General features: G+C 33.4%; 2 protein-coding genes and 2 long non-coding RNA genes across 5 annotated transcripts; 1 reads left to right on the top strand and 3 right to left on the bottom strand.

Annotated features, from left to right (window-relative positions):
* Window positions 1-250: 250 nt before the first annotated feature.
* LOC138338228 (uncharacterized) lies at window positions 251-1,833 on the bottom strand. Its single transcript, XR_011211669.1, has 2 exons — window positions 1,706-1,833; window positions 251-879 (listed from the first exon to the last, which is right to left on the bottom strand). It is a non-coding gene; the product is annotated as an uncharacterized lncRNA (long non-coding RNA).
* Window positions 1,834-3,029: 1,196 nt separating this feature from the next.
* LOC101248514 (uncharacterized) lies at window positions 3,030-9,141 on the bottom strand. 2 transcript variants are annotated; one of them, XR_011211472.1, is made up of 5 exons: window positions 9,031-9,141; window positions 8,447-8,801; window positions 7,674-7,804; window positions 7,427-7,549; window positions 3,030-3,819 (listed from the first exon to the last, which is right to left on the bottom strand). XR_011211472.1 is itself a non-coding variant. In XM_069288795.1 (2 exons), the coding sequence occupies exons 1-2, from the start codon at window positions 4,246-4,248 to the stop codon at window positions 3,270-3,272; spliced, it is 903 nt and encodes a 300-aa protein (XP_069144896.1). In that variant the 5' UTR covers window positions 4,249-4,527; the 3' UTR covers window positions 3,030-3,269. The 2 variants fall into 2 exon arrangements, 1 of the variants encoding a protein (XP_069144896.1); XM_069288795.1 differs by lacking the exons at window positions 7,427-7,549; window positions 7,674-7,804; window positions 8,447-8,801; window positions 9,031-9,141 and adding an exon at window positions 3,896-4,527.
* A 2,460-nt stretch (window positions 9,142-11,601) lies between these two features.
* LOC138338565 (uncharacterized) lies at window positions 11,602-12,651 on the top strand. The gene is made up of 2 exons (XM_069289541.1): window positions 11,602-11,886; window positions 11,974-12,651. The coding sequence occupies exons 1-2, from the start codon at window positions 11,602-11,604 to the stop codon at window positions 12,649-12,651; spliced, it is 963 nt and encodes a 320-aa protein (XP_069145642.1).
* Window positions 12,652-18,779: 6,128 nt separating this feature from the next.
* LOC138338128 (uncharacterized) lies at window positions 18,780-20,661 on the bottom strand. The gene is made up of 2 exons (XR_011211473.1): window positions 19,319-20,661; window positions 18,780-19,257 (listed from the first exon to the last, which is right to left on the bottom strand). It is a non-coding gene; the product is annotated as an uncharacterized lncRNA (long non-coding RNA).
* Window positions 20,662-23,034: the final 2,373 nt, after the last annotated feature.

The following is a 23,034-nucleotide window of genomic DNA, read 5'->3' as shown; positions in this document are numbered from 1 at the left end:
ATACAATACTCAAAGTGACTACACACTCAAAAGGAACAACACTCTTTTGGTTTCCGTCTTACTAAAATATCGCTCACACTCTATTTTTCTTCACAGACTATTTTCTTGTATAGTCTATGGAATAGCTCACTTTGCTCTCAGAATGAGTTTTCTCTCTAACTTAGTGTGTTCTACAAATGAGAAATAATGCTCTATTTATAGAGGGATAAAACTATGCCTATGCCACTAATGACATGTAAATATAGCCAAGTCAAGAATGGTTGCAAATCTTACCAATTTGCCATCCACCAAATCTTTTATTCTCAACTCTAATTACTGTTCCTTTTGAACAATTGCTTGTACTAATTGAACAGCTAAAGTTGACTAAAAATTGAGATGGATTCAACAGAAACGATTTAGACGATAAGGTACAAGAACATGACAAAAATGAGATTACAACATGTCAAAAAGGGAACGCGAGAATGAAGCTGTTGCTATGTTTTGTTGGGCCAGAATGTATTACTATCAATCGTTGTATGATAGCTAGACAGCTACACCTTTACCTTCGTTGTTACTTTCGGCAGTAGGTGTAGTAGAATCAGGTGATGAAGTATCCTCCGCCGGATTGTAGAATACAAGTGATCTCTTTTGGGGTTTACTGGATCTTCTCTCATAAGTGATTTTATAGTAATAGGAATGATAGGTAAGCTGAACATCTAATTTTCCTCTTAGATTAGTGATCTTTTTCCAAATGCATTCTGCAGCTGAGTTTAGCATATCATCGTTCAAGGTTAACTGGTCAAAAAATATCAATTCGTGCTTAGCTGTATAGTCCTCCCATCCTTGTCCTCCATGATAGTATTCCTCCTTGTCAGTGTGAACCAATTCCATTTCGAAACTCTAAATCCAATTGGACCAAATAAAAAAATAGTTACTTTTTGTCCCACTTCAGGAAGTTGAAGATCATCTAGATTCTCTTGTACTTCTTTCTTTGAGAGCTCTAACTTTAAGCCCAAAAGAGTTTTATATCTTAAAATTGTTGGGAAAACGCGGACAAGCACGTAAATATATATATATATGGTAAAAGTAATGGAAATAAAATGAGAAAATAACGACACAAAGAATTTTACGTGGTAACCCTTCTGAATAAGGAAAAAAATCACGGGCCAAGAGGAACAACTTATATTGCTATAGTACGGAATTTTACATTGTGTAGTAACGAATACAATACCCAAAGTGACTACTACACACTCAAAATGAACAACACTTTTTTGGTTTCCATCTTACTAAAATATCGCTCATACTCTATTTTTCTTCACAAACTATTTTTCTTGTATAGTTTATGAAATACCTCACTTTGCTCTCAAAATGGTTTTTCTTTCTAATTTGGTGTGTACTACAAATGAGCAAGTACGCTCTATTTATAGAATGAAAAAACCATGCTTATGTCACTAATGACATAGGTAAACATAGCAAAGTCAAAAATGATTGCAAATCTATCAATTTGTCAAACACCAAATCTTTTATTTTCAACTTTAATTACTATTTCTTTTTAACAATTGCTTATAGCAATTGAATAGCAAAAGTTGACCGAAAATGGGATGGATTCAACAAAATTCTTAGCAAAGACTGGCTCATTCAATATTGATGTTCTGAAAAATACAATAGAATTAAGCAGGGGTTATTCAAGATTCAATAGGAATGGATAATTAAAGAAATTACATACTTGGAGTTGGGGTCACCCCATTATATCAGTAACTTGTTTCATGATCAAAGTCCTTATCATCTTGGAAATCATCAGGGGTCAGATATTCAATGTTCATTTACATAGAAATCATCATGTTTTCGTTTCTTATAAACAGTTAAGAGATCCATATATTTCAACTTGTGATGATCCCTGTATCTCTCCCACCGAAATAGTAATCTCCAAAGCTAGCGTGCACAAATTCCATACTGAACTTGTTTTTCGAAGAATCTGAGACTTACCTCGTCCAAGAACAGGTAAATGATCTTCCGCAACTTTCTTATCAATTGAAAGGCTAATTGAGTCTACAACGTCAGTTTTACGTAAACATCTGCAGAAAACAGTATCTTTCTCCGTGTTTTCATCCATTTCTCCATTATCATCAGCTTCTTTCTCCATTTCTGGACCTTGTTAAAGAATACATAGTTGGGTAAAAGAAAAAGGCACTCTGCGCTTATATATGCCACTTCACTAATGGGCGTTAAGTTAGTTTTCAAAAATTGGTAACAACTTTTTTATTTTACTATTATTCTTTTGAGAGACAACGGATGCAACAGTGCCCAAAAGTACTACTAAGAATTGAAGATCTCTACTTTCTTAAACGGCATTGGTATGACTGTGTTATGAAGCAACAAGTGAAACAAGATTTGAATTCTAATTTGCTCCATTAATTTTCTACTTTTGTCAATGACTAAATAAATAGTTATTCTAGCCGGAAAAATTAGTGTTATGATCCCTATTTCCATATGAGGATTCACCCTTGACTTCTTCTTCACCAGCATATATAGGATATAGGTAAGAGGAATTTAGTTCACAACGGCATGCATGGCTGAGCCGAATGAGAATGATAATCTTGAAAATAGATGATTTTAATACAAAAAATCAAAGTCAAAGGGATTAATTCCCATTCTAGATTTTGTGGTGAGAAAAAGAGTAACCATTACCTAAGGCCATACTTGCAGCAAATAATACACAGTAAATCTGTAAAAAATTAACTTGTGTGCTCCTCCATTGTGTATAATCATAACATATAAACAGAATCCACAAAAATATATACATACTACTAGTGGGACAATGCCAAGCTACAAGATATGACAACAGTAACATCAAGACTAGCTTTACTAGGCCAATTGTATCGATTAGCTTGATCACTTAGAATTGGATCAAAATAATAAGAATATATGTTTAATAGTTAGTACTTACTGTTTTACTCTCTAATCAACCCAAGAACCTTAAATCCATAGGCATTTCCATATGCGACTAGTTAAAAAAATTACTAAAAGGAATGCATTAACATTTAAGAACGGATTGAAAGAATATATATAGAAACTAGTGGACAAATTATTCATATTGCTATAGAATATACTAACATGTAAATGATCTGAGCATGAATATCTGCAGATTACACTTGTAGGTTTTGAGAATAAAACTAAACAAAATGCATAAAACTACTTATGAGTTTGATGGCTCATCCCAATGGATGAATGTCTTACACAATCATCAAGTCCAATCCTGTGTAATCGACAGACTAGGTTCAATCAATCAGTCATCCAAGCCAATAAACATCATCACAACTATTATCAACAGCATTAGAAGCGGGTGCTGAACTATTATCAACAGTAGTAGAAGCAGGGGCTGAACTATTATCCACAGCAGTAGAGGCGGGTGCTGAACTAGTCTCTGTGGTCGTGCCTGATAGTTTCAGTTTCCTTTGGGGTTGATTTTTGGCTTCAGTCTGATAAGTAATTTCATAGTGATATGATATGTTGACAAGCTGAACCTCTGCAGTTGGATCTAGAATCACCTTGTTAACGAAGATAGTAGTTTCGTTGAAAATGAACAAGTTGTGTTGAGCCACATATTCCTCCCATCCTATTCCTCTAATATGGTACTCCTCTTCATCAGCATGCAACAGTTGCACTGTAAATGACTTCTTCCTAATTGGATCATGTAGAGGTAGAGTTACTTCTTCTCCTACTTGAATAATAAGATGTTGATCAAGATTCCCTTCCACTTCTTTCTTCGATAATCGTAAGCATTTGGGATCTTTAGCACATAAATTCTTGACAAGCACTTGTACTCTCGCAATTGATTCACTGCAAAGAAAAACACTAGTTATGACTAAAACAGGGGATTGGATTGAATTGAATCGAATTGAATTGAAGAACATACTTAGAGACTTGCAGATCCGTTTTAGGCGTTTTACAAGAGTAGATTACATAGGAATCATTTTTCTTAGAAAAATATATTAAATCTCCAGATTCCAACTTGTGTTGATTCTTAAATGTCTCCCACCCTGTTCTAATATAGTAGTAATCTCCATAATTAGAGTGTACAACTTCCATCATGAAGTTGTTCTCACCGCAATCTTCGAATTCTAATATCATGGATTTGCCAGATGCAATAGGAGGTAAATGTTGTTGAACAAACTTGTTTGGAATCGATACACTGCTTAAAGAGTAGTCATCAATAACAACTACTTCAGAATTATTTGAACCATTTTCATCAACGTCTTGATACTCCATTTCTGCACTCTGCACAGTTCCCCAAAAAGTTTGCAGAATTTGGTTGAAACCGTTTTTCCTTTCTTATGGATTATTCGCATCCATTTTTGAGATATGTATTATATATTATATGCAACAATTTTATTTCCTCCACGATTATTATTGGGGCATGAATTTAAAATGAAAGGTTGTAATATTAAAGATTGTGATCTTTACCAATGGTTACGACTGTTTTGAAATGTTGTGTATAAATAGTTGAGCGGTATAATTGTGGCTTTTGAAGTTGATTTTTTAGCCTAAAACAAGTGCTTAAGGAGGCTGAATATATTTATTATTTTGAGTTCACATACGATTTAAATCATCTTTTCGAGGAAAATTCTGCAAAAATAAAAACAAATAATGGAACAAAAATATTTTGACTATAATTTTTTCATTTGACTAAAGATAATGATAATTCGAATCAAGACCAAGAAAAGAGCAAATACACAGTTAGAACGAATAATCATTGCATCTAAAAAATAAATAAATAAAATTTCAACGAAATAATTTACGTATTTAACCCCAAAAAATGAACAATCCACAATTCAAATAAATAATTTCTTGCATGAAAATGCATAATTATTTATCCTTTTGTAGGAACTACTGTTTCGAGCTCCATTATTTTGACTTAACTTTCTTATAAAATAATATAGACACAAGTATGCATCGATAATTTAGTACATAAAATGTACTGAAGTATGGAAAAATGAATCAAACATAAACATGATCATATTAGGACTTTAACATGATATGCATGACCAAACTAAATCATGAGTAAAAACTTTTAAAGAATCACAGGTCATTATACAATTCTAATGCATAATTAAAAATCATTTGAGAAGCTTTTTTAAAACCTTTGAAGGAACATAATTCATTTTTATGAGATATTAGCTTTAACTGACAAATAAACTATGTGAGTTATAACATGAAATTCGATGCAACTACCACACTGAGAAGGGAGAGTCAACTTCCAAGGTAGAACTATGTATCATTCATTCATATGCTATTTATGGATTAACTAGCTAGGTTATTTAAGACAATCCTACGAGAGTACGTAGTATTGAAATAGAGATCGCTACTAGAGACTACCCTATTTGAGCCTCCACCTCAAAGTTCTCTCGTTGCTAAGTTAAATTCCAATGAAATAGATAAAGTCAATTATCAAAACATAACATTAAGAAAGACAATAGTTACAGTACCAATCCAAATCATAAAATCGTATAAGAGTAGCTCCTTTAAATCATAATTCATACATATGTGAGAAAATCTTTCACAATCATGATTTCATAATATGTGAAAAAACCTTTCACAATTCTTTGATACTTATCTAAAAAAACATCCTTGATTCATAAAGCATTGTTTCTTTGACATGTTCGTGGCTGTTCTATCAGCTTGTGCGTGTGCCAAGCTTGTCGATGTCAGTTTTAAATTGTTTGAAGCAATGTCACATGAATTCGGACTTTATCTAAGATATGGAACATTATGGTTGTGTGGTTGATCTCTTAGGAGAGTTCCGCTACTACAAGAAGCGTACTACTTCATAAAGAAGATGCCTTTTGAAGCTGATGCCACTGTTTGGGGGCTCTGATGGGTGCTTGTAGACTTCATGGAGCTATTGAATTGGGAAATGAAGTATCACAACTACTGCTTGAATCGTAACCAAATCATTCTGGCCGTTATGTGCAACTCTCAAGCATTTATGCTGGCGCAGAGAGGTGGGATCATGCTGCCTACTGCCTTGAGAAGAGCAATGTATACACAAGGTTCCAGACATAGTTTAGTTTAGTAGAGCTGATAACTGCAGCAACTTGGTGATGGCATCTATAGTCATCAAATTCAGCTAAAAGGATCCTGCTTATGGATTTTGTATTGCTTCAGATCTAGGAGGATACATTAAAGAAACCTGGTTTCAAAGTTTGTTTGGCCAGGTATTTCTTTTTGTTTTCTACTTTTCTTTTTCTGGATCTTTATCTTTGCCCCAATACCTTGAAACTATGGTGCGGTTTTCTAATTAAATAATCTGAATAATAGTTGATCACGATAAACATCACCTACAGGCAAGCGGTTCTGCTTGACTTCTACCTAAATGAAGTGTTAAATCCACATGGATTTGGATCACTAGGAATTTTATCACATAATTGTGTGTTCATTGTCTAGTCTAAGTTAATGCTTTAAACATATTGCAGGTCTCTATGCAAGTGGTTGTTTGGGACTGATGTGTAGTTGATGTGTGTAGCAGTAACATTTGATTATTTCAATCGGTACAGCCTACCTCCCACCAACAGATAGTGGGTAAATCAACCACCAACATGTTGAATTTTAAAAGGTGTGAATGAAAAATGAAGAGTTGCGATTTTTATGAAAAGTAGCGACTTTTATCATAAAAAGTTGTGCCTTTTGTGAAAGATTGAGAGGATTATGGAGCAACAAGTTAAAGAAGATTTGGATTTTAATTTGCTGTAGTGAATGAGACTGGCGATCATGAATGGGATACCATATCTTTCCTCCCAATTCAACATGGCAGATTGAACAAGTTAATAATATTAATGCAGAGGATGTAGAAGAGCAAACTGAAATTAAAGATATTGGCAAAGTTGAAGTAGTTGTAGTTATGTATGAAATCACAATCAAGAGAGACCCTCAAAATACTAAGGGGTCGTTTGGTAGAGTGTATAAGAATAATGCAAAATAGGGTGTATTAGTAATACTTGCATTACTAGTGCTTGCATTAGTAATACTTGCATTAGTTATGTCTGCATTATTTCTTATATACTGTTTGGTTTGATGTATTAGAAAAAATAAATCTTGCATAATTTCTATTTAAAAAGTGTATGTTTACAAAAATACCCTTTACACTTTATTTCTTTATATACTTTCTTTGCAACAAGGTTCTTTGGTAAAACATCAAAAAAAAAGATTTCTTTGCTAAAACATTATTTCTTCCTATTCTTCTTATTTTTCAAATATAACATTAAAAAGTTGTTACTACATTGAAATAAGATTCAAAAAAAGAAGAAGAAGAAGAAGATGTCAAACATCTTCACAATTTTGCCACCATAAGTCCAAAAGTTCAACTTATTCATATGCAAAGGTAGGGATCCTTAGTTTTCATCCAAGAAGCTGTATTTTCACAGAACACATAATCTTAAGACACACTTACGAGCTAATCAACTCGTCTGAGAGGGGGGATAAGTGCAGATGCTGTTGCTGAACGGGCAGAAGATGCTGCAAACCTTCCTGACAGAGAAGTGCTTGAAGATCCTAACGTGGTTTGTCGACTACCCTGTATAATTGGAAGATGCATATTGCTAGGTAAAAGTAGAATATCAATATAAAATCATATTACTTCTTTGCTGCAGTAAACTATCATAAAAGAAATCATAAGGAGTCATTCAAAGTTTGCATACCTCAGGGAGCATATTGTTTGGTGATACTTGTCTGCTATTTTTGTTGGCCTCTTGTGGAGTCCTCAGATGAGACCAAGAAGGAGAAATCTGATAAGTAGGTAAAAATGAACCATATCCGCCAAATCTCAACCCTGTCAATATATGCAAAGTCAACAATCATCAGCTCATGGCATAAACCTTGTCACTGTTAAAATCGCTTTGAAAATGTCCCAACACATTGTAAAGTTTCTCATCCTTGACAGAGTAAGAGATATATATATATATATGAGAAACTGGAAGAGAGTTGCTATCAGAGGTCGTAATGCAGTTATCACTAATACACAACACCTGCCAGAATACTTACACCGACTCACTAACTAGCCCCTAAACCAACTCTAGATAGAGAAGTTATAAACAAAAAATAGAATGAGAAAACACAGGGTTTCTCTAACATCACAGTAAACTTGATAAGGCCTCTTATTAAGATTTGGTTTTATAGAATGAGAAAATGCAGGGTTTCTGTTATCAAGTTTCTCTCGACATGATAAGGCCTCTTATTAAGATTTGGTTTTATACAGTCAATTATATCAAGCAAACGGAGACATACACAACAAACAGTACATAGATTAATCAAACAACATAAGCTACATGCTAGCAAACTAGAAAATAAAAAAATACACAAAATGAACCAATTGCAATTGAACTTAAAAGAAAATGGTTCAATCTCAATTGTAAATCCATAACAGTGATAATCAACACAACTAAACAGAAAATAAATAAATAAGAAAACTCACAAGGTAAGATAGAGAAACATCAGGGTCAATGGTTGAATCATTCTTCTTATAATTATCATAATTGTAAGCCTCTCCTTCTTCAAGCTCAGTTTCCTCCATCATTTCTACTCCACCATCAAACCCTAAACCTATTCCCTTCCTTCCATCTCTACTCCAACCAGAAATCATTCAAATAAATACTCCAATCCAACAAAAAAAAAACTAAAATTTCAAAGATTTTTCACTTTTCACACACCCAAAAACCTCTACAAAACTTCACACAAATTCCCCACCCATTCACCAATGTTCCAAATTTTCTCAACTTCACCAATCGAGATCGCAGAAAAACAGCACAAATTCACCAACATCAGCTGACCTTTATCAACAAAAATTAAATTAAATTAATCAAAATCCAACAACAAAAATGATTAAATCAATAAAAAAACTAATATAGATTCAAAAAATGATAATTTAGATTATTCTGGAATGTTAAAGCTTGGATCGCCCCTACTAAAGCTCAAAACTATGAGCAAAGAGAGAGAAAATAAAAATGAAGAAAGAGATATTGAAAAATACAGATTTTAATGAAAGATAAGAGTACTAACCTTATGAAGATGAGCAAACAATGTTTGATTGAGCAAAAGGAAGAAAAATCTACTCTTGAATTTTCATTGTCAAAGTACAGAGAAGATGAAAGAAGTACTATGGAAAATATTTTTTTAAAGGGCTTTGAGGGTATTTTTGTAATTGCATAATCTAATGCAAGTGTAAAAATGCTATGTATTACTAATACCTAAAATTTCTTGGTATTAGTAATACACAACTTAATACACAATATTGTGTATAACTAATGCTTGCATTAGTTATACATGATCAAAAAAAATGTAACAAACAATGTATTACTAATACACATACCTAATGCATGTATTATTTTTCCTGATACCCTCTACCAAACGACCCCTATATGTTAGTTTGAGTTCTGTTGCATGAAAAATGTGTAGTGAACACTCGAAGTACAATAAGACAAAAACACATAAATTTTGATTTTAGAATATTTATTTGCACTCTGGTTAGGTCTATGCAAACTTAATTTACTGATGACAATATGTCAAATAAATTGAAAATTAGTGTCAGGGTCGCTATTTCCAGATGAGGATTTTGACTTGTAGATATAAGCCATGCCACAAACTCATCCCACATGGAAGATGCCCTCACAAGTGGAAACATCGAGGCAGACCATATGCTTGAGGAATTGCGTAACAAGTTTACCAATGTATTGGATTCCTTGGCATTGCTTACGAGAAGTAATGAAGATATTGCAACTCTCGAAGGCCTGGGAACTCCTCGAATTGGGACTGCAAAATCACTAGAAGCAAATTTGGTTCAGGAACCTTCTTCCATTACCAAAGTTCAGCTGTGAGCTTTGACATTCCTGAAATTAACTATAGATTGTACGAAGATGTTAGTATGCAACCCAAGATCCATACTTCGGTGTTAAATGATCCGAAAGCATCTAATAGTGTGGAGGAAGAAAATTCACTAGATAATGTAGCTTTGCAAATTACTCAAAACTTATGAGGTAGAGTGTGGACCAAGGGGTTCTCTGTTGTCCATAACTGCAATGTATTAACATGTCCTTTAGGACCCGTTTGGTAGGAAGTATTAATCAAAATAATCCATGGATTAAAATATAGTCCAAACAAAAACATTGTTTGGTTACTTTATTTAACCTAATCCATGGATTACTAATACCTCATACATGGTCTTATTTTATCCTAGGAAAGGGAGGGATAGCTAATCCAAGGTTTAGTAATCCTTGGATAAGACCCCTAATGACTAAATTATCCCCAAATCTTTTTTCCTATTTTTTTTTTGTAATTCATGTTCTTTTTTTATTTATATGAGAACATTTATAATTGTTCATTTAATTCTCCAAATTTATTCCATGTAATTTGATGTATTCACAAACTAATATTTTTTTCTCCATGTTTGAGTTGTTATATTGGGTTGATTTTTTGTTTTTTTTAAATGTAGTTCGTCAATTGACCACGTAAACTATTTTTTTTTTAATTTTTAAAATAAGCTAAGCGTATTTCAACAATTTAAGTAGCCTTAAATTCATGTTAAGTTCAAGGTATATTTGACCAACAAAAAATTAGAAATATACCATGTGACATATCACACCTCAAAATTAATAACACTTTTATATTTTTTTTTAAATATTTAATTTGACTAGTTAAATGGAACATAATCTCACAATAACTAAAGTGTATAATAGGAAATAAACTTTTTCTAAAGTTTTAAACCAAACATAAGACTAGGTAGGAAATAATGAACCAAACACTTGCTAAAAAATAATCCCTGCATTACTAAACCCTGCATTACTAATCCATGCATTACTAATCCATGCATTAGTAATCCCTGCATTATGCATCTTTGTACCAAACGACCCCTTAATTCCATATTCACCAGTCTTCTTTGCACTAACAAATATATGTGAACATTACTCTTATTTTTCTCTCGTCTAAAAGTCTTGGCTCTCAACAATAATATCTAAGAAGGTAACGACCATTTTTTCACCGTATGGAGCGCCGGATGGGGCTTCTCCGGTGGGAATTCAGCCACAGGCGACTCTGCACAATGGAGCGTCCTCTTCTATGGGTTTTACCACTGGAAAACAGACCTTCGCAACTGCTGTCACTATGGCGAATCAAACTTCGAAAATCGTCAGACATCCTCGTGAATCAGTAATCGCAAAAATCACTTCCCACAATGGGATTCCAACGGTTATTTTCAATGCAACAGACTACTATAGGATAATGGCGGATGAGTGTAAGTTCACTATAGTTGGCAGATTTTTAATGAGAAGACCCCAAATTGATCAAATTTGGTCAAGCTTCAAAGAGCTTTTCGCAATTAGGGGTTCTGATTCTACAAATGAAGACGACTTCAATATGGTTTGGTACAGAAGGGTTATCGAAACGGAAGGACTCCAAATGTGGTTGCATAAATGAACCTCCGGCTTCAAGCCGGAAGAAGGCATCCCTGTAGCACCAGTGTGGGTTCTTCTACCAGGTTCGCCTTTCCACATGCATACATGGCATTATATTAAACAAATCGTTAGCTCGGTAGGATTTAGGTATGATGGGGCCACTAATTGTAGAACTAGGCCGAGCATGGCTGAAGTTAGAGTTGAAGTTGATTTGCTTAAACCTCAACCCAACACTGTTTGGGTGGGTTTCGAAGATGATAAATGTCCATTGAGAGGCTTCAATCAAAAACTAGAATACAAGAATATCCCTAAATATTGTAAGCACTATAGAAAAATGGGACATAATGTGATGAATTGTTGGATTCTGGAGAAAATCAAGAGTAATGACAAAAAGGGAAGTGTTTTGAAAGAGAATCAGGCTGATGTGAATCTGGAGAATAGTGAGAAGGGTACTAGCAAGTTCGAGATTGTACAAGAAGCGCCACAAAAAATCTGATGAGGAGGATACTAGCAAGGTTGATATTATACAAGAAGATCAAAAAAATCTGATGAGGAGGATACTAGCAAGGTTGAGAGTATACAAGAAGAGCAAAAAAATTCTGATGAGGAGCAAACTTTAGCAAAGAAACTTTGTGAGATCACGGGCAAAATCAGAAGCAAGAAGAAGAAGAAGAAGGTTCCAAAAAAGAGGAGCAAGTTTATGTTTAAACCAACTATATCTAGCATCAAAAGAGGCAGAAGAAAGAAGCACAATGATGGGCAGCTGAGAACTGAAACTGTTGAAGATGTTGAACCTAGTGAGTCTGTGGAACTTGTGGAGGGTGAGCAATCAAAGAAAATTGTGGTAGCAGAAAATAGTACCAACATTAGTGAGGGAAATGATACAAGGAAAAATAACCATACTATGGTTGAAAACACTGAGAAAAGAGTGGAAAACATTCATCAAAAAGAAAAATCTGTTGACAATGAGAAAATTATTTTCACAAACCTTCATCTTGAGTTGGTAACTCATGAACCTGATGATTTGAACTGTGAGCATGTCGGTAATCAGATAGCAAAGCAACCTATTACTAATGTAGATGACAACAACAATTACATAGAGGAGACAGACTATGATAAAATCAGTAACAGGGAAGGGGAATGTACACAGATGCAAAAGGATGGAGCTCAAACCAAAAACGAGAATAGCACTGAAACTAGAGGCGAAAGCAAGGAAAGGAAAAAAGGCGAATAAAAAACAAAGAAGTGACTAACTCTCCTGGAAAAAGAATAGAACTAGCACAAAAGAGGTCTCCCCAGATCATTGATGAAACAACAGAACCCCCAGATGCTATTCTTAGTGAAGATGTTGACTTGCTAGACTCTGGAACTTCTCTTAATAGAAAGGAAAAATTCGCACAGATTCAAGAAAATGAATCTATAACCAAAATTTTAGAGTCAAAGCTTCAGGAGGCAGAACTTCACAAAGAAAAAAAAGAAAAAAGACTCTAAGAAAGAGCTAGCTCAACTTCCAAAAGAAGGGAACAAAACAAAACCCTCCCGTAGTATTCCATGATTAGTACAATCTTTTGGAATATTTGGGGAATGAGGTCCAAAAAAGCAAATCACAGAATCAAATACTTTGTCCACATTAACAAGGTGGTTTATTTGGCTATCCTAGAACCTCTGGTTAATAAGACTAAGATTGAGGGATGCAGGAAATTTCTTGGATTTCAATATTTTCTGGCTAACACTAATGGCAAGATTTGGTGTTTTTGGAATCACCTAGATCAAGCTGAAATCATAGCCAATGAAAAACAACATATTACCATCAAATTAAAATACAAAAATGGCGCTAACAGTAGATTTGTATCTGCTATTTATGCCAAATGCATTGACGGGGATAGAAGAGACTTATGGGACAACAGGGAAAATATAAGTAGCTCTATTAATGATCCATGATGTATAGGAGGAGACTTCAATGATATCATGGACCCTGATGAAAAGTTAGGAGGCAAACCTCATAGGGCTAATAGATCTTTTGACTTTAATAACACTATGGAAGCTTGTGGTCTATCTGATTTGGGTTTTTGTTGGACCTAAATATACATGGTGCAATAATAGAATACCTAGTAAAAGATTTTGGAAAAGGCTTGATAGAGTTTTTGTTTAATGATCTATGGGCTCAAAGCTATCATACCAATACCATCAATCATTTAGCTAGGACGGGCTCTGATTACATGCCTCTTCTCATGCAAACCCTTTCCAATCAAAACGACTTCATCAAATACTTTAGATTCTTAAACTTATGGACTCAACGACCAGATTTTTTGGAGACTGTTCGAAACTCTTGGAACATGAATGTGACAGGCAATGCTATGTGGAGACTCCTGTGTAATTTAAAGGTTCTAAGCAAAAATATCAGTAAATGGTCTAGAGAGACCATTGGGGATATTCATGAGCAGGTTAACAAACTGGAGACCAGAGTCTAACTTCTTGAAGAACTGGACACTCTAAACAATAATGAACAAAGCAGGGAAGATTTGAACAGGGAGCAAGCAGAATATATTAAATGGCTTGGAATGCAGTATGCTTTGCTAAAGCAAAAGGCTAGAATCAATTGGTTCAAAGAAGGGGACTACAATAGTAAATATTTTCACAGTGTGCTAAGAGATAGAAGAAAGAGACTTCTTATTCACAGAATCAAAGACCACAGAGACAACTGGATTGAAGGGGACAACATGATTGGAAGGGCTGCTATTAGACATTACAAGAATCTCTTCAATATGGGGAAACCTTACCTGGACAGTGGCACTATAGATTGTATACCAAAGCTGATTACTAAAGAGGATAATGATATTCTTCACAGCACCCATGGAGGATGAAACTAAAAATGCTAGTGTTCAGTATGAGTGCAGATAGCAGTGCAGGACCTGATGGCTTCAATGGTAAGTTTTTTCATACATGTTGGGATATTATCAAATATGATGTTTGTGATTTTGTTGCTGAATTTTTCTCTGGAAAAACGCTCTCTATATTTCACTCACACATGTTTGGCTCTTATTCCTAAAATTGAGTCCCCTTCTAATTTTTCTGAATTAAGGCCTATTAGTTTAAGTAATTTTTCTAACAAAATTGTTTCTAAAATTCTAGCTAGAAGGCTCAATCCTATTTTGCATAGACTCATATCTGTTAATCAAAGTGGTTTCGTTTTGGGCAGATTGATTACTGAAAATTTCGTGCTTGCTCAAGAAATAATACATGATATGTCTAAGCATAATATTGGTGATAATATTGTCATCAAATTAGATATGGCTAAGGCATATGATAGAATGGCGTGGAATTTTCTAATGGATGTTCTTAGAAGATTTGGCTTCTCATATAAATGGATAAATTTAGTGTGGAATTTAATTTCTAGTGTGTGGTATTCTATTTTGATTAATGGATCTAGAAATGGTTTTTTCTCTTCTGCTCAAGGTCTAAAACAGGGTGATCCTTTGTCCCCCTCTTTATTTATTTTGGGTGCTGAGGTCCTTTCTAGAACTTTGAATAGTTTACTTACTCATGATAATTTTATCCCTTTCTCGATGCATCAAAGAGGTCCTCAGATTAAGTATTTAGCATATGCTGATGATATTGTTATTTTCAGTAGTAGTAAGAGTAAATCTGTTAATCTCATCATGAAGCAGATCAAGAACTATGAGAAAGCTTCAGGGCAAGAAGTCAATAAGAATAAAAGCTTCTTTTTGACTAACCCTAAGGCTAGTGCTTATAGAATCAACAAGATGAGACAATGTACTGGTTTTTTGGAAAAGAATTTCCCTTTTACTTACTAGGGTTGCCCGATCAATATTGGTAGGAAAAAGATTTCTTACTTTGATGATATGGTTACAAAAGTGGTAAAAAGACTCAATGGTTGGCAGGTTAAGATGCTTACATATGGAGGTAAAATTGTTTTGATCAAAAGTGTTCGTCAATCACTCCCTATTTATACTCTCTCAACGATTAATCTTCCCATTGGTACTATTAACTTGTTAGAAAAGCATTTTGCACAATTCTTTTGGTGTTTTAATGAGCACAGAGACAAGTACCATTGGAGATCTTGGAAAAATCTTTGTGTTCCTGAAGATGAAGGTGGTATAGGTATTAAAAACATGGATGACATCTCTAAAACCTTGGTCGTTAAAGATGGTGGAGATTTAGAACCAATAAATCTCTTTGGGCTGATTTTATGAAAGCTAAGTATTGTCAGAGAGTTCACCCTTGTGTTAAAGCTTGGAACTAAGGTAAATCACAAGCTTGGAAGTTCATGGTTAATGCTAGACAAGTTGCTGAACCTAACATTCTCTGGAAAATTAACTGAGGTAGTTGTAATATATGGTGGGACAATTGGTGTGAGAAAGGGCCTCTGGCTATTCTGTACCCTGATCATGTGAATAACAACAACGCCAAGGTTATAGACTATATTGGCGGTGGCAACTGGAACATGGATAAATTAAGAGAAGATCTCCCCGAACATATAGTCCTTTATATTGCTAATATTCCTATCAGGGATGCTAATGATAATGACTATGCTGTTTGGAACATTACTCAGGATGGTCAATACACAAATTCTTCTGCTTGGCAAATCATAAGAGAAGTGAGACAGAAAGATGGCATCCTGAGTAATATTTGGCACAAATGCTTACCTTTCATCCTTTCTTACCTGGAGATGATGCTAAAAATACTACCATTTGATGAGGTAATCCAGTGGATACCAAATGCCTATGCTGCATAATACCTCAAAATGAATCAATTCAACATGTGTTTAGTGATAGTGAGATGGCTAAGAATATATGGAATTACTTTGGAAACCCCCTTGGAATAAATCACCAAGGAGGCAACATTAGAATTCTCTTCAATGCTTGGTGGAATATGAACACTGCCAACAGTGTGCATAATATGGTACATCAAATCACTCCCATGTGTATAGCATGGGGAATCTGGAAAAATTGGACATCTTGTAGATTTGGAGATCAAACCAAATATTTGATATCTAGAATGGAAATGCAAATCTTATGGAACATCAAAGCAGCTATTTGTGTTGCCTTCCCAACTTGTGACTTAACAGGAAAAATGGATTCAAATTTGCACAAGAATTGAAAGGTACAAACCTATTGTAAGATGGAGGCAAGTTGTATGGACCAAGCCTGCGACTGGAAGGATCAAATTCAACATAGATGGAAGCTGTATGCAAGAAAGTATTTCCAAGGCCGGCATTGGAGGGTTTCTCAGGAATGACACTGGTCATCTCATTATGGCTTTCTCAGTCCCAACTCAATATAAAAAGCAACAATCAGGTAGAAGCAATGGCGGCATTCTATGCAATAGAATGGTGTGATTGAGTTGGATACGACAAAGACGATCTGGAGTTGGACACAATGGTGATTACAAATATTCTTGAAGAAAAAGACACCAACAATCTGAAACTGAAAAACATTATCAAACGAATTGTCAATGCTATGGAAGGGGCAGAAGTGAGCATCTCACATTGCTATAGAGAAGCCAACCAAGTGGCTGAATTTCTGGCCAAATTAGCTTCATCGAGTGGAAATGGTATCTTCTACTTCTCTTATCAACAACTCCCGAAAGAAGCAAAGGGATCTTTCAATTGGATAGATGGCAACTACCTTGTATAAGAAGAAGATATGACAAATGTAATTTTTTTGTTAGTTGAATCTTGTATTTTGCGTGAGTGGAAGGTTATAAGTTGGTTGCTTTCCCTTTTTTGATGTCCTAATTTCCACTTTCTGTTTTTGCCAGAGGTTAGGTACATGCCCCCCTCTGTTTTTGTGTAACTTATGTTGGAAATTATAGACACGGTAGGGGTTAAGCCATACCCCCCACGCCTAATAGCTTTATGCTGTGATGGTGATGGCTTGAATTAAGAAAAAACTAGTCTTCGTTGAATATATGAGGAAAAACATGACAATTTGGTGGCCAACTTCCATTAAACATCTGTGTTGCAACTTCGCTATATCACTGCTCTTGTTGGCGTGATACAGATGTGGGAGGTATAAGTATGGAGGAGTGTATATAAGGTGAAGGTTGTGCACTCTGCTGGTTACACACATTATGGGGTCATAGAGATAGTAGAGTTGGTTGCACGCCATAGATTACATCATGACTTGTGTGGTTACAAAACAAGTTATAACTGAACTCAAATCAATAATGCGGAAGAGTTTTACTGTAAATCAGAAAGAACATGATTCTAAATGGTGGTTATCAGGTCTGGTGGAGAGGCTTTGGTTGAAGACGAGTTTTTGCAACCATTTCTCAGTACTTCGAGGTGAACAATTTTTCCTTTGACAAGTCTAGTCAGGTTATGCAGTATTATCTTTATCATATTTTGTGTGCTTTTGAACCTCCTTTCGATCCTAACAGTGATGAAATTCTCAGCATCTTATTCTGTCACAACTACCTACATTTTGGTCACTCGTGAGAATATTTCATTTGATAGAAAAGAAATTGATCCTATTAGTCATCTGTGTGAGTTGTTGCTAGAAAATATGACAAAAGCTCCTTATGTGGCTGCCAACAGTGGTTCAACTAGTTTGGGTGATATCATTAGGTTCATTGCTCTTTTGGATATATCTCAAATTAGTACATATCTTTGTCATGTTAATCAGCAACTAAGCAAGAATGATGCAACCATATCTATAACACTCCAGGCTGCCAACCAAGTTGCTTCATTGTTGCTTACCAAACTAACTGTACCAAGGATGCTCATTCCTACTCGAACCTTGAGGACAAGGTTATTATTGGAGTCGGGGGTATTGTTATGAATGGCGTAGACCAGTTATATCTAAGCAGCCCAATACCATATTAAGGGTTATGTGTGGGATCCAGGTTAGTAAATAGCATATTCCAGGGATAATAGGATTTGGCATTTCGGTCACTAATGTGTTTGAGAGGAATTAAGGTTTGTTATAGTAAATAGGAATCACTTAACTTGTATGCTTCTCGTGTATTATGGATAGAACACAAAATGGAAGCCATAAATATATGACAAAAGAGCATCAAGACTAGCTTACGTAGGTCAATTGTATCGTACAACTCGATATCCATTAGCTTGATCCCTTAGATTTGAATCAAAATAATAAGAATATATGTCTCTCTAATCAAACCCAAGAACCCTATATATCTATACGCATTGCCATGTGAGGACGAGAAGAAAAACATTCCCCAAGCTTTTGAGATTGTCTGCAACCAGTTAAATGACTATAAAGAAAGCATTAGCAATGAACATTTTGAGAGAGAATTGGAGGAGTTCCTCCAAAGTTAATCACTGTTAAGCTATTAAAAGAATATACAAACATCCGCAGCAAAGATTTGGAGGCCAGATACTTGAAGAGGAAAATTTCTTCACATTGCTAGAGAATATACTCACATGTAAACAATCTGAACATGAATATCTGCAGATTATAGTTTTGCATTTTGAGTATGAAAACTGTTTAAGGCACTAAATAAAATTTGGCAATTTGCAAACATACTTTAGTAATTTGCAAGTGTAGATTTCATAGAAAAATGATATGTGCTGATGAAAATATATGAAATCCCCACATTCGAACTTGTGTTGAGATGCATATTCATCCCATCCACTTCCTGTAATTTGGTATTCATCTTCATCATCACGCACTAGTTCAACTGTAAATGTCCTTCTCTTAATTGGATCACGAATAAGTAGATCTTTTTAGGAAAAGGAGGTTTAAAGAGATTGTGTTCCACATGCTTCTTTGGTAACCATAAGAATTTGGGTTTTCCATAAACATCTTTAGCACATAACCTCTTGACAACCACTTTCTCCTCTGCTTGAGCTTGACTAGAAGAAGAAGAATTAGAGTTATGACTAAAACAGAGAATTGAATTGAAGAAGAAGATACCTGTGGAGAATCAGATTCTGTATTCTTGAACAAAATTCATCAACTTGTTGTTCCTCCATTTCTGCACTTTTTTGAAGACTTCCGTCGCTTCCCTTCCTTTTTCTCCTATATATAGAGTCCACTTCTCTGCTCGAATCGGTTGCAACCGTTTTTTCCCTTCAATGATATAGATGCTACTAAAAATTGCAAGTAGTATTGAGTAACTAAATTTTGAAAGAGAAGTATAATTGTTTTTAGTTATATACAATCAATTGAATTGGTCTATATATGTGATATTTTTCTTATATAGTTCTAATATATCTTATATTTAGTATAACATACTCCTTTTTTTTTTAAAAAATATTTCCACAACAAATAGTTTCTATGTGACGTAAATAATGTTGATTATTTTTCAACTGTTTTACACATTTTACGGTTTGTATCCTGTGTAAGAAATTGTAACCTCATTTTTATAGACACATGCATATAAAAAAGTTTCGAATAAAAGTCGTTTTTCATGTTGTATAAATACTGATCAACATATGTTTCTTGAAGGTGGATAATGTATTATTGTAAATGTCATATCATGGGATACACTTTTAAGAATAGTGCTTATTTGCGATAGAGATAGTTAATAATTAGTAGCATTATAAAATTTAATCGATATATAAATATCCAATTGCACGTACAACTTTCTTTGTTTGATTCAAGATTATGAGTTCCTTCATATGTAAGTTTGACTGGAAAATATTAATTAACTTATTAAGATATAAATCATATTACAGAATAACATAATCGAGATATGCTTACAAATAAGAAACTTGATATAAATGGTTGAAATATTTAAAATATCTTATTTAAAAATATTGGGTGTACATTTCAAAAAAACATCCACTCAAAAAATTAATAATTTTGGATGAATATAAAGTCTATATCATTTATCCTACTAAAAAATGTCATATATATCACTATTTTCCTACATATTATATTATATTTTTGTGAAACGAACATCGTACTTATTACTTACATGATGATATGAATGAGAAGTGAAGAATCCAAATCGTAAGATAAAAACCTGAAACATGAGAAAAATAAATAAGAATTAATAATTAGCAAAAACAAATCAAGAAAAAGATATATATTAAAGAAAAACAAATATAAAAAATATCTAGAACAAATACAGAGGACAAAAAATAAAGAAATGAAAATAGACTGGAAAGATATATATAGATTTAATGAAGTTAGCTATTTATATTCCTAACTAAAGAGATTTCATGCATTTGTTGTAACATTCAATTTAATTTAATTAAATATATGTTTAGAAAACTGAAAAATATCTTGATGCTTAGAAAACTGATTTTGATGTTTAGAAAACTGAAAATGATTAATAGTCATGTTGGAGGAGGTGTAACTCATAACTAATGATTAAAAAATTATTTTTTCTGTTGAATAAGTAGTTAATAATATTAATATAAATACTTTATAATATTTTAATTTAGCATAGGGATAAAACAGTAATTCATCTTTGTACTTTGATGCTTTCCACTTTTAATAATGATAACAATGATATATATATATATATATATATATATATATATATATATATATATATGCTTTTACGTATTTGCAATAGTTTTTATTTTCTGATTTGAGTCAAATATACCCTTGTATACTTTTTAATTCAAATATACCTTTTTGTTATACTTTCGGTCTTAATGTACCGAAATGTACCCCTCGTATTATACTTACATTTATTTATTTTATTTTTAACTGAATGAAACATAATGAGTTTATTTATTTTATTTTTAACTGAATGAAACATAATGAGTTTAGAAATAAATGACTCATCCCTAATTTAAATATAGCCCATTTACTTTGAAAACATGCCCATTTGATAAACTAATCCCCATCCACACAAAATTTATTAGGGTAATTAATTAACTATAACTATAATTAAAAAAAAGATTATGTCAAACACATCCTGAAGAACACTGTTATTGAGGTTCTATATATTATATAAGTTAACTCATATATCTTGTGTTCTTATCAGTTTTAAGATCAATAACACCAACATAGCCAATGTAATTTCACAAGTGAGATTTGAAAAGGATAGAATATATGAACCTTACCCTAACTCGTAGCGGTAAGGAGAATGTTCCAAAAGACCTAGCTCAAAATGTCTATGCAAGTTCTACAAATTAAAAGCACTTCAAAATTTATCATACAGCTTTTTACATAGCACGCACATGTTTTCCTCACAATGAATGAAAGCTAGGAACTTACAAAGGAGCTATTAGTCAAGATGATGTTTTATTTAGGTATAATATTTTGTTCTATATAATTTTGTTGTCTAAAAAGTTATTGTTGCTATAATAACTTTTATTGCATTACAAAAAATATATGATCAACTATATAACTTTTTACCGTAGCAATAAAATTGTAGCTATTTAGATAATTATTGCCATGATTGTTAAGAATTATAGGAAAAATTAAATATCAGCTTCGTTAATTTGATTTTTATGGCTGAATTTAATTTATAGATAGCTTGAAATTTGAAATTTTGTGGTTGTTATTAGGTAATATCAATGAATTTTGAATTCATAGCTTAAATTTTGCAGATATAGATACATTTTGTTGCAGTGTATGTACTACATAAAATTAACCCTAAAATTTCTACGAAATCACTATGTAGGTGTAGCCTATGAAATATTGTTATATTTTTTGTGTTTTCTTATGATTATTGGAAAAATTAGATTCGTATTTCTATTTAATTATCTACACTTCTACTTGAAATCAAACATACTAGTATTATAAGATAAGAGAAAATACATTAAAAAAGAAAATATGACCTTGATCGGAAAACTTACTTTAGCATTTAAACTACATGGGCATTTAAATACCACACTTAACATCTTTAAAATGAATAAAAAATCATCCCGAGATTATTATCCACTCTCACTTGCTACATCATAATCATCTAAGTGCCACAACATAGTCATATCAGCACCACGTCATTAATTATTTTCACCATTTTTCTTTAACACTTATTAAAATTAATTACACTTATTAATTAATTCAAAGTACATTTCCTAAAATTAAAATTAGAAAATGTTGACCCGTTTTTATTTTCCTCCATATCCACCCCTCACTTCTTTCTTCTTCCTTCTTTACAATTTCTATCTCTTTAAGGTTCATAGTTGTCACGACCCAAATCGAGCCGTGAGTGGCACCACATTTATTCTCCTATGTGAACGAACCAACCAATCTAAACCCCAACATTTTAACCTTAATAAACAAAATACAATGCGGAAGACTTAAAACTCATTAATAAAAATAGATTAATAATTTCTAAAACTCAAACACTTATTATTATTCCCAAAATCTGGAAGTCATCATCACAAGAACATCTATCCTCAAATTACTAAAGCTAAGAGTATCTAAGAAACTAACCATAAATAATAGCTAGTCTATGCCAGAACTTCAAGGAATCAAGACATGAAGAAGAAGATCCTGTCCAAGCTAGAAGCTTTAGCTCACCCTGAAATCTGACGTGATGAAGACATGCTAGAGTTGCGGTTGAGTTGAAGACGACGGTACGTTTGCTGCACTCCACAATTAACAAAAAGAAAACATACAAGTAGGGGTCAGTACAAAACACGAGTACTGAGTAGATATCATCGGCCAACACAAAATAGAAAGCAATATATATATCAGATAATATCATAAAATCAACTACA

Source organism: Solanum lycopersicum, chromosome 9 (genome assembly GCF_036512215.1).
Source record: "Solanum lycopersicum chromosome 9, SLM_r2.1".
NCBI lineage: Eukaryota > Viridiplantae > Streptophyta > Magnoliopsida > Solanales > Solanaceae > Solanum > Solanum lycopersicum.
The sequence above is the reverse complement of the archived record's forward strand: the minus strand, read 5'-3'. Positions and strand labels throughout refer to the sequence as shown.